The sequence below is a fragment of the Macrobrachium nipponense genome, chromosome 5, assembly GCF_015104395.2.
Source record: "Macrobrachium nipponense isolate FS-2020 chromosome 5, ASM1510439v2, whole genome shotgun sequence".
Taxonomy (NCBI): domain Eukaryota; kingdom Metazoa; phylum Arthropoda; class Malacostraca; order Decapoda; family Palaemonidae; genus Macrobrachium; species Macrobrachium nipponense.
In genome coordinates, this window is record NC_061107.1 from 68,060,666 (window position 1) to 68,073,165 (window position 12,500).

The window sequence follows — 12,500 nt, forward strand, 5'->3', positions numbered from 1 at the left end:
AGCAGTAGTTCTGGGGTCTCTGACAGTCCAGCAAAGTTTGTTTCAAGCTGAAAGAATAACAGTAAAAAAAAAAGACGTCAGATTTTTAGACTGACAGCTTTTAAAATATATAATCTTATTAACTTCTAATTTAAAATTGGTAAGATCATACAAATATTATAACAAATGAAATACATCAGTTGCTGTTCTAACCCTCGTAATCTATGCATCAGGAAATACTATCAAGCTTAAATTTAGTGCAAAGAGCAAATGATGAAAGGAAATGGATGTCGCTCATGAAAATGCAAATGCCATGGATGCCACTTTGATGTTACCTATCAGTTTGACATTTGACACTTTCTAGCTCGCTGGAAAAAGTAGAGAATAGTGGTAAATATAAAAGACTGTTACATTCTTTGTAGGTTGTAACTGAACCCTAGGGCAAAAGTTGTAAGCATTCTGACAAAACCCCTGATCCTAGTGACTAACTGCTGACTCATCATGAGCGGTAGCTACATGCCTTGCAAAGCTTTGTGAAGAAACATCAATTAGAACGATCAGCCTTAAATCTATTCCATATATTTTTAGTAAATTACTGAGAGATATCGGAAATGAAGTGAATTATGACCGTAACGATAATGATTATAGTATCGTATATCCACCTCTAAAGGTTACTGTTCAATAAGCCACTATTCTAAGGGAATCAATATGAGAAAATTCGGATGCGTGATTGTTATAAAATCATAACTTACTTTGGATACAGATCACTTAAACCAAAGCAGTGACACAATTAACAGTACTTCCAAAGCGCGTAATTAAATATTAACCCTTGTCCAATTAGTTTCTACTCGCAGGCAACCTGAATCGAACTTACAACCAAAAGTCAGTAACTCTGCGAGAGCGCTTTACTTCTGCGTTGGAAATGTTGCTGCGTTTGTGTTAACCAATGAAAAGTTTACGGTATAACATTTTTTGTTTGTCTGATTTAGAAATGCAATATCATGAAATTCGTGCTCAGAGAGTCAAGTGCCCTCCAGTGGATTGAGAATATGATCTGCACAAGTATCTTGTCAATAACATTCGTTGTGAATCATTTTCAAAGCAGAATGATCATACACTCCATAAGGTTAATTCATCTCCGGGTAAGTTTTGCAGCTAATGTACGCAGGATATCAAAACCATATTCAATTTCTACCATATTTCTGGTGATAATGAGCCACAATGAATTATCTTACTATCAGTCTGTATAGACACCGTTATATGGAATATTTACATTCGTACACGATCTCACGATAGATAGAAGCATGTATACTTGAATACATTTAAGTACGATCATACTATACAAATTATGGTAAACCGATTGTCTTGCACATGTTTAATTATCACTGTGAAAGTCTAAATGGTGTGGTCAATAGTGCAATAAGAATTTTTTCTAAACTTACCTCTGTTGTACCCAGTATAAATCTAACCGAGAGAGAAGAAATGGACCCGTTCATTTATGGATATAGTGGCAATTCATCACCACTTTTTTCTCTTCCTCACTATGCTTCTTTTCCTAATGCTATTGGTTCGTCTATACGTCATATTTTTATCTTCTTTTCGTCCTCCTTTCATTTGTCGTTAAATCATGTACTGAAATCGCGACTAACCCATGAAGCTTACATCCAAAAGGCATTTTTATATATATGCATATAAATTCGGCTCATTCTTTAAAGGAGGGCAATGGACCGGACTAGTATATAAGAGTATGCCGAGCCTAGACTTCAACGTATAACATATTATGTGTACTAGTCAAAGATTTAGGTCGATTATAGCAAAAGAAACTAAAATTTAAGTCATGATAAATCCTTTTAGATCTTCAAAGACTCTGTAGTCTTAGGACAAGTTTCAAGAGGAACAGAGCGTTACGTTTTAAATGATGTTTTGCTACTGCTGAGGTAAATTCCATTTAGCTAGTTTATTACTTCAGCATAGAGTAACGCTGGGAAGCAGGTCGCGTTCAGTCGTTCCCTTCTGGTCTCTTTTTATTTCTTTTTTACACCCACCATTAAAGTTGTAAAGAAGCTAGATGTGAATACATGTTTGTTTGCAAGGCTCTCAGAACGTTATTGAAGGATTCCAATTATTTTCTTATAGGACTAGGTCAGGGCACAACGAAGAATTGGTTCGTTTTATAAACATTTCTGACTTGTAGGTCTGGTTCATCTGGTTCAAGATGCGGTACCAGGTTTTAACTTGGTTTCTGCGGCTCCAACCTTAAACATTGATTCCCTGCATACCGCGCCGTGGAATGATTAGCCAAATGTGGTAATCATCTCAAACTACATCTGGTGAGGAGAAAAATCTTTTGAGAGGAGCTGAAGCGCCCTCTGAGTAGTTTTATCCTATTTACTTATTTGTTTATCTATAAGGTATCTCGAAATGTCATCGATGTATATTTAAAAGAATTCTTAATGGGTGGGCTATAAGCCAGAGGAAAGTTAATTGCTTATATAGATTGTTTGTGATGAGTTACACACACATAATATATAGATATATATATATATATATATATTATATATATATATATATATATATATATAAACCCAGTCGGCCACAATAAAATGTGTTGATTGTTCGTGTGCCTCTCTCTCTCTCTCTCTCTCTCTCTCTTCTCTCTCTCTCTCTCTACTATATATATATATATATATATATATCATATATATATAAAAAATATATTATATAGATATATATATATTAAACAAAATTATGTGTCATTGCACCTTTGAAAATGCAATGGATTTTTGCGAAACGCCGTCGGCCACAATAAATGCTGTTGATTGTTCGTGTGCCTCTCTCTCTCTCTCTCTCTCTACTCTCTCTCTCTTCTCTCTCTCTATATATATATATATATATATATATAGAGAGAGAGAGAGAGATAGAGAGAGAGAGAGAGAGAGAGAGAGAGAGAGAGAGAGAGGCACACGAACAATCAACAGCATTTATTGTGGCCGACGGCGTTTCGCAAAAATCCATTGCATTTTCAAAGCTGCAATGACACATAATTTTGTTTAATAAAAAGAAGCGTCAGTATATGAAATTTAAAAGATAGAAGTACATTTCTTAAAATACTCAAAAAGAAACTCAAGAAGGGTAAAACTGGTAGAAAGTAAACAGAACAGTAGAAAAAAATGACAAAATAAACAAAGGTGTGGAAAGAGCCTCGGCATTAACCGAGGGAACGAGGCTTTTTATGAAAATGGACTAAAGTCGTAAGCTCGTCCTCCTATTTAGCTGATGCTATTTTTTCAAGCTTTTCATATCAATCCGAGTTTTGCAGACGGCAGAGTGATTTCTTATATTTGATCATTCAGGCCTGGTCAATCTGCCTCCTTGACGCTCTGGTGGCTACAGACGCGGACTTTCAGAATAAGCGTAATATTTACAAAAGGAAATTCTTTGCTATGATCTTTATAAATTTTCTGCGGAAATCTTCATTGAAAGGGAAGGGAAATTTACCGTAGGTTTCTAGTTTGTGAACAATATAAATGATAATATAAACCGGTTTTCCTTTTAAACATTTTTACGGTATTTTGAGAAAGCTGTTGGTTATGAATTTTTATGAGCCACATACCATTTATAATGTTCCCAAACTAGAAACTACGCCAAATTCCATTCCCTTTCAATGATAATCTATCAGGATCATTAGCAAAGAATTTCCTTTTGTAAAATTAAGCTTATTCCGAAAAAAAAAACCTCTAACGCTCGGGTCTCCTTTCAAATCTAAGGATAGACTGTCTTCGTCTCTAACGTCTAACATCATTTATTTCATTCCATTTTGTTGATTTTAACAAGAACTTCAAAGGCCTGATGAAGATTGTGTGTGTGCGTGTGTGTGTTTTTGAGAGAGAGAGAGAGAGAGAGCGATATTTGATTGTATTACATAGATTTAATACTAGATCATTTCCGACATATGTTGTCACTTGAAAAATCTCAGTAGATTGATATCTTGTTACCTATATTTTTTCCAGTACTATTGCTTTAGAGGCGACGATTCCTCATACTTCAATTTTGATTTGAGTAAACTTCATCAGTCCATGCAAGAGTTTTATTTTTTATTTATTTATTTATTTATTTTTAGCCGCCTCGCCTACATCAGCTTCGAAGGAGGTTGATGTCGGATACTATTGCATGTGTAATATTTTTCATATTTGCTCTGATATGTCAGCTGGTGTTTTATTTTATTTATACAAGGAACTGCATAATGACAGTTCACGAGCTATTTATGACTTATACCAATTTCAATTCTTATTTGCAAATGGTGATAAATCCAGAAAAACAAAATTAATCAAATGGCTTTTATTCATATAAAAGACTTTTTAACTTTGGCGAAAATATATTTTTGACGTCACTTTTTTTTTTTTTTTTTTTTTTTACGTGTCTGCCAGTTTAGGCTTTTGCGAAAGATCTCAGTCATGGCACTTTGCTTTCCACCTTCCCGCACCATTATAAGAAATTTGTACCAAGAAGTTTGTACTATTTATGTATCAGCAACATTTCAAACACCCAGTTAGACCACTGCTTTCTATACTCATACCTTTCCTTTTACTAAAGACGAACATCATTTTCCATTTCTCTATATTCTGCCAACCCTGTCTGCCCTGAAAGCCTAAGTACCATGTAGCCACGTAGCCATGGCTATCTTATTGTTTTTTTTATAGAAGATGCTTCCATTCTGAGACCCATTATCATTTCCTCTCTTGCCATACATTATCAACTCTCTCCATCTCACCGATTCTGGTCCAGAAATGCAATTTGACATCTATGTTGATGTTGAAAGGATGTATGCGATTATCATGATAATCAAAATAGAACTCACACACAGCTATCAGATGATGAGACAGCAGTGACCATTGGGGTACAACAGTGCCTTCAACTCCCTCTTCCCCTCCTCACACAATTCCTATAGCTGCAGATTTGCTAACTGAAATGAAGTTAGAAAAGTCCTCCTTGATAAGGTTAAGGTAGTTTTAGTGTTCTAGCATAAGATTGCGGAATCTGTCACTTTCTGTTATGTCATAGTTTCTTTAGAAATTAGCTCCTATGGGAGAGGTATCAACATAGCTGCAAGTTCACATCCTATCTGCCTCCCTTAGCAATCTAATGTGAAATTGATCTTCAGGTTATTTTGTTGTTTGCCATTATACCGAATGTCGAATCCGCCAATAGGTTATGAAGACAGATACTACTAGTGTCAACGAAGACATCCAAAATCATATGCTTAATGTGAAATAGCTATACCAACTACAGTAACAGAAAGCACAGTCCAAACGATTTCTTGAAGTTGAATGTTTGCATCAGAGTTGAACTACGGTTAACATTCTCCAACATGCCTCTCTCTTTAAAGATCTAAAGTAGAATTTCAAGAGACATTTATGGTCACACTTCTTGCCCCTAGTCTTATTGCTTCATCAGAAGTATCTATGGAAATTAACTCTCAGTAACTTTCTCTTCCATACCAAAAGTCAATCGCCATTTGATACTGGAACCTTCAGATTGTTATTTACATAATTGCACAGCAAACCCTCTGTTAGCTGAAGATGACATATTCTAATGTTCCCAATGAATTACACAGCATTAGTTTTCAATGTCCCTGAGTGATACATTTCCCATTATCACAACAGACCCATGTACATTAGTTATAAAAAATCTTCCCGCTTCTCTTAAGTTTAAGAACACAATACTTCAAACATCAGCGTCAAAATACTGGGTCTCCTCTGAGGTAGTAGAGGTCCATGTGATATCAAACTCCAAGATTTATTTTAGGAGATGTCCTCTTTGGCAGCTATTATTACAACCTCAGAAGTACCCTTGGCTCATTCCTACAAATTTTGTTTTTGTCATCCTAGGATTCTTATTGAGTCCGAGGGGTCATAAGCATAGGCAAAGGAAAGAAGCAGGATCCTGGATTCTGAGTCAGACAAAGGCTTTTTCCGCGGTGTACGATATTCATTCAAAAATGGTGACATTCTCACGCTAACTGTAGATCCATATTTCTTCCCTGAGAATGAAACCTTTTCAAAGGAAGAAATCTATGACATATCAAGACTCAGGTGAATGGAGAATAATCTCTTGGGTCCCCTTTAGCTCTAGGAACATTGAAGAATCACAAGAATAATTTCAGGGTCAATGTTCATGAAGGAAAAACTACAGTTATTCTAGATCCAAGTTCATTGTTGACCATGTGTTTCTTAACTCAAAATACGTTTATGAAAAAATAAAAAAGATCATTTATAGCAACATTCACGTACACCAGAAAGAGGGAAAGGTATATTCCCGGAACTTTGAATGATATTCTTTACTTTGATGAATTTGTAGAAGACATCACTTCGACGAATATGCTATGACACTGTGAGCATAAAAAACTTATACTCTTAAATAATTAGTGCAACTGAAGAAAAATCAGTGATTATGATAAAGTGAAAGTTTTCACAGGAGAGCTGTTTATTCGCACTTTGTGGAATATAGCCAGGAGTAGGCTCACCTGGAGCCTATGTATGTAACATAGTACACCTAGATATTTTAAAATTTGGACATAAGGCTGCTCGCCAGATCCATTTATGTAGTCTTGCTCATACTTGGGTACTGGAGGAGGAAACTTCTCTTGTACTCAAGCACAATTGTATCATTGGCAGAAACATTCATAAGAAAGTGGCTCACCATAATATCAAGGCAAATTTCCTTGCAAGTTGCGAACTCCCTGGGTCAGGGAAGAAACAACTCCCTGGCTTAGGTCAGGTTAACTGAAGGAAGGTTACAGGGGTTCAGAGAAGGTAAATGCCCCTTTGCCAGGTAGGATGCAGCACTCTCACTTACATTAGGTTACTATTCTCCCTCTAATGAACACGTTTTTGTTCCTCGTTGTGGCTATAGGGAGGGAATGGGTTAACAAAGAATTTATAACAGAAACGAAATTTAAAATCATAAGACACACCAAACAGTATCAGAAAAATAATCTAGTGAGCATCCCATAGCTGGCGATGTCTCACATACCTAGAATCTTGCAATATAGCACAGATGCTAGAAACCTGGAATCCGTATAACTTATGTAGTATGGACCAGGTTTTAATAGGAACTATATTTTTTGCATGTTTCCTTCTAAGAATGACTATTTATAATATACTTTACAGTTTGAAATGAATGAGAGAAAATTTAATCTTACAGACTTTACCCATACTGTATAATTTCCACTTGCTACTATGTACTTCTGAATAAAGGATAGATATTCTTAGCACGGATGTTAATATTGTACGAGGTATTTGATAAACACCCTATTCCATTTGTCTTTCTGTTCTGTACCCTGAAAAAGAGTGACAATTCATCAATCAATAGTCTGTAAGTCACTGAGAGACAAAGACAGATGTAGCAACCTTAAATCATAAAAATTCTATTTCTCTAGTTGATATAGTATATTCCGAAAGGTACTCCTTTTTGCAGTAAGAGATACAAAATGGATTTCATTTTCAGCGTTATTCCCAAAGATTAATACTTTTGTATCGTTTAATTATTTATTTTGAATGATCTGGAAAGTAATTTGAAATTACTCTTGTAGAACGCTAGAACTATAATTTATTGTGAATAGGATCTTAAGTATGAAATTATCCTTGATTAAAAGACTGTTATACAAAATGATGGCCAAGAACGTCAAGACATTCTGTCATATAAGCCTTTAATTAAGAATAATATGACTGTCGTTGTAGTATAACAATGAACAAATAAAATCCAAAAAGAACAGCGAAAAAATGAGCCAATTTTCACCCACAGATGAGACACTCAGAACCAAAAAAGAGCAAAACGCCATCCTGAGCTGTTTCTGTTTTTACATACATTACTCTTAACACTTCCTCCAACAGTATCATACCTGTTCACTTCAAAACGTTGTCTGCAAGTAAGGTAACAAAAAAAAAAAAGTAAATCTTAGAAGCAAAACAAACCAGAACACCACCCGATGCTGGAGTGTAGAGGTAACAGATGGAGGAGGAAGGTGTTGGCATGTGCTGTGACTAAAATTAAGCTATTTATAGTTTTTACGTATTTATAAATTAGTTCTCTTTGAGTTGGGCAGTGAGAGATATGAATTGCCAAGGTTTTTAGTTTTTTGATAACAGAAAAACAAGTCAATAAGAAAAGTGACGAACTTTAGCACTGATTAGTGCATGGTTTACTCCGATGTAGCTGTTAATCAGTGTTCATGAGTATTACATTGGTCACTACTAATGGCTGTCACTTATCATGTTTTCCGAGAAATAAAAGTTTCTCTCACATTAAAGATAAGCTTGGTGCCCAATAAACGCTTGTAAGTACATTTTGATTTATGAAGTAAATGACTTTATCTTTAAAAATAACAAAATTATGGCTTTTCAATGTTTGCATTATTTTCGTGAATTTTTAACGAATGGGTTCTACTTCCAACAAGATTTTTCAAAACTATTTTAACGTGAAAAATTCCTTTAACCGGAATATGCATTTTATCGCAAAGGCCAAAAACTGAGACCCATGAGGTCATTCAGCGCCGAAAATAATGTTGCAACAATTGTTAGGAGAGGTGGAAAGCAAGATGGAAGAGAGAGAATATGAACGGAGGCACAGAAAGAGGAATGAAAGGGGTTGCAGGGCAGCCAGGGGACTGAAGGGGACGCTGCAAAGAACCTCAAGTACTAATGGCTGACGGCACTACTCCGCTAAGGAGAAGTGTCTTTTAATAAGTTATCATTTGGAAACGAATTAGCTTTCTAACATAAATAATAACACATTTTTTCTTGTTCAAGGTTTGCAAAACTTTTGATACAGTTTTTCGAAATATCTTCAATGCAGTTTCTTCGAAAATCCTTCTATAGAATTCTTGTTCAGATTTATCTTTAAAATAAGCCATCACTTGAAAGAAATAGCTTCTTAACGCAATAATAACAAATTTACTATATTCAAGAGCTTGCAAAATCTCCGATATTTTTTCCCCAAAAAATGTATTAGTCCAAGAGTATTAGCCATAATATTGGCAAAAATATAAAAATATTACAAAGTCGATTTTTTCACCATAATTCAGAAATATAATGTGCTTTAACAAATCAAAAGCCCACGAAAACCCATCTGGAGTTTAAGTCAGAAATGAAGTCCAAAAGACAGGCCACCCCTCTTATAACATACCACCTTGAGACCCTGAAAATTGCTTCAGTAAATCAGTATTGGGGTTGGGGGGTTAGAAACTACAAAAATGCAGATAGGATTGCGACTTCAAAACATTAAGTGAACACTTTATAGGTGTATTATTACACAAATAAATATAATAAACATCTTCCAATACAATCTTTGATAAATGTGACCATAGAAAGTAGGGTTAGGATTCTTGAATGTTCTTAGCACGTTTCGGAATCTAGTTAAATAACTTCACTTGAGACATCTGCAATGTTTGTACTTGTTCGACCCACAAACTTGCTGCACATTGAGCTGCAATGTAATCCAAGTTTCTTGTATCCACAACCTTTTCCACAATGACCTTTGCACCCGCATGCCACATGTTTGAGTAAACATCCTGGTGCCACTGGTTTATCTGTTCCAACTCTTACCATCATGTCGTCTTGATGTTGCCAACCCCATTCCTTGGGATTTGACAGGTTCCCTTTCCATTGCTTAACTGTCAGATATGTTCTAAATGAGTGCTGTCTTGCTGCTGCATGGGTTTGGGGCAGTGATTCCAATTTGAATCGTCAGGGAGGACTGCCAATAGAGGGGTTGTAGCCTGTGAAGTGGTATTTGTCTAGGGTATCAACTCTCCAGGCACCATAGAGTTTTAGAAGGAACTGCTCTCTGGCCATTAGAGCTTTGAGAACTTTTGAACACATCAAGCATATCAAGACTTTCCTTTTGAGAAAATAAAAAAAGTTTTCTTTTTTTCCTGACCAAAGCGATAAGATGTAGTGTCGCAACCCATAATAGCATGCAGTGTCATCAGATAAATCTTCATACCACTAAAAAATGGCATTCTTTATGACTTGGATATCATATACAATGAGTGGGCTGTGACTACACATGTACAGACACATTCCAGGAGTCACTAGTGATACAAGAGTGACCAGCATCAGTGTCAGTACCAATCACACCAACTGACTTTGATTCTGACCTCGCAAGTGTAAATCCAGTTGTAGCAATAGAACAATTGGCTTTGGCCTCAGATTGTTTAGTGCTTATTCTGTGATGTTCAAACTTCCTTTGGATCATTTTAATCAGTTGTGACCTATTTGCTCTGTTTGCCATCAAAAAGAAGTTCTCTAGAGACAGCCTTTGATGACCCTCGTTGTTGTTCAGCTATTTTGGCTGATTCCTTGATATCATAACCATCAAACACTACTATTGTGTCTGATCCAAAATGGTTTTGAATATACGACACATACGCTTGACAAACTTCTCCATATGTTGAAATTGGAGGCCAGACAACAGCACAACTTAAGCAGCTGGCAATGCATGCTCTTTGATGTTTTTCTCATCAGACCTTCATGAAACAAAGAGGTTGGTTGTGGTGCCAGTTCATATGACAAATAATTTTCCATATCAGGTTATTCTGTATAACAATGAGGGATTAACAACAACAGATTGCCTACGGATCTTGACTATAATCATACTACCACTTATGGTTATGACTCGATCATACTTCAGTTTTACATCAGACAACACTGTGCTATCTATTTAGGTAGCCACAGCATCACCTGTTTCATGGACTCATTCACAGTTAACAGATGCATCTGCCACTAGGCTTGTGGATATAGCAACTATCAATGTCTGCTTAGAGCATGTGAAAATAGAATAAGTATTCAACCATTGCAGAAAGGTAGCTAAGTCCTTTGTAATCTTGAACCTGAGAGCTTTGTTGTAAGTCCTTGTGTTGTCCAGATGATGTTGTATGGATTTTTGCAAACTGTTCAATTACTTCACAGACACGAATGCAGTGGGGAAATGCATGGATTCACTTTGTTACAGTATTTTCAGTAATTCCACATCCACGAGTCATGCCCCCTGAAGATTGAATATTTGCATGAGGTTTTGTTTAATAGTTTGATTTGTGAAGTTTATACTCCACAAGCAGTCTTTTTCCCCACAGTTTAGTCAGTTTCAGACATCTTTGATTCTAGTGACTCTACTTTTTGAAGATATAGTAGTCTGGCAGGCTTGGCATAAGCAAGTAGGGTATTCATTCTCCTGATGTATTGCAAGTGCAACTGCCCATCACCTGTGCGTTCAACATACAGAAACATCTTCAGAATGGTTACTTGTTCCAGGTAGTTGATCCACAATTTTCCAGTAGGGCTTCTCTGTTTTTCTTTATCTATGATATTGGCCAAAGTAGTCATAAAGATTTGGATGGAAGCATCACCAAAAAGACTGTCAGTGGCACAGGCACAGCCACCATCCAGAAGCTGTTCAGGTATTGAATCTATTTTTATCCTTCTGACTTTCTTCAAGTAAATTTTCACTGTTTAGGAGCAGTAGGGAGAACAAAGCAACTGATGACAATAAGTGAGTTCTGACAGCTTGAGCATAGTATGCATGTCCAGTCATCATGCGTATCACCACTCCGGCAGCATATACTGTTTCCCATTGAGTATCCACTCCACTGCCTCCCATAATATATCCTACTGAGCCAAGGTATGACTTTAGGAGATGGAGACCTCCTAAGTGAACTACTACGTCTGGTAGATCTGTAAATGCAGCAATAATCTCTGCTACTTTTATGCCTGATTGCTGGTCAAATGTCATGAAGCATGTCTTGATACCATGCAACTCACATTGCCTTTCAGCAAAGGAGACATGGCTGTATATATTGCATTTGGATTTGATGGATCAAGATGATGAATGGAAGAATTTCAGTCCTTGTTTCCTCATTGTTTGTATCTCTCACAGCAGTTTGCATGAACCCATTCCATTTCATCGCAGCCTAATATTTAATAGCATATTATTAGGTATGTTTCCCTGAAAACATTGCATAACCTAATTTTACACTTTGTCACATGATTTCTGACTTAAGCACCAGGATGACTTTCTTGGGCTTTTGGTATGTTATGATATATGATATCACTCAACTATAACATTTCCCCCCTTTTTTTACTAATGCTCCTGGACTATCTTCATTACACTAACATTTGGTTTTGTTCATGATGAGCCATTTTTTTTTTATCAGGTTCCACTTTAAAAAGAATAATTCTCTGATGCCAGCAATACTAGAGATATTACTGCAAAGCTACGCATTTTTCTTCTTTAAAATGTTGACTGCAATAGGCAACACTGCAAATTGTCCCAGTGAGCGATAACTTTAAACCCATAAAAATCAGTAACCAGCAACCTATTGAAGTGGGAATTTTTTTCTTATTTCCGTGAGATAAGCTGAGTGCTCAGACAGTGTAAAAACCGTGACTTTATCTAGTACATTTCGCTTGACACAATAAAAGTCTTTGCCATAGACGTTGTCCTAATATGGACAAAACAAATGTGGT

The 12,500-nt window shown here is 36.1% G+C and overlaps 1 protein-coding gene across 5 annotated transcripts in view; it reads right to left on the reverse strand.

The window, feature by feature from the left end:
- The window catches only part of LOC135215387 (bestrophin-3-like), an 89,583-nt gene that overhangs the window by 17,578 nt on the left and 59,505 nt on the right, over positions 1–12,500 (reverse strand). For all 5 annotated transcript variants that reach the window (XM_064249970.1, XM_064249969.1, XM_064249974.1 and 2 more), the window contains exon 9: positions 1–47. This exon is cut by the window's left edge and continues 26 nt beyond it. In XM_064249970.1, coding sequence (XP_064106040.1) covers positions 1–47 — 47 coding nt within the window. The remainder of the gene's footprint in view (positions 48–12,500) is intronic.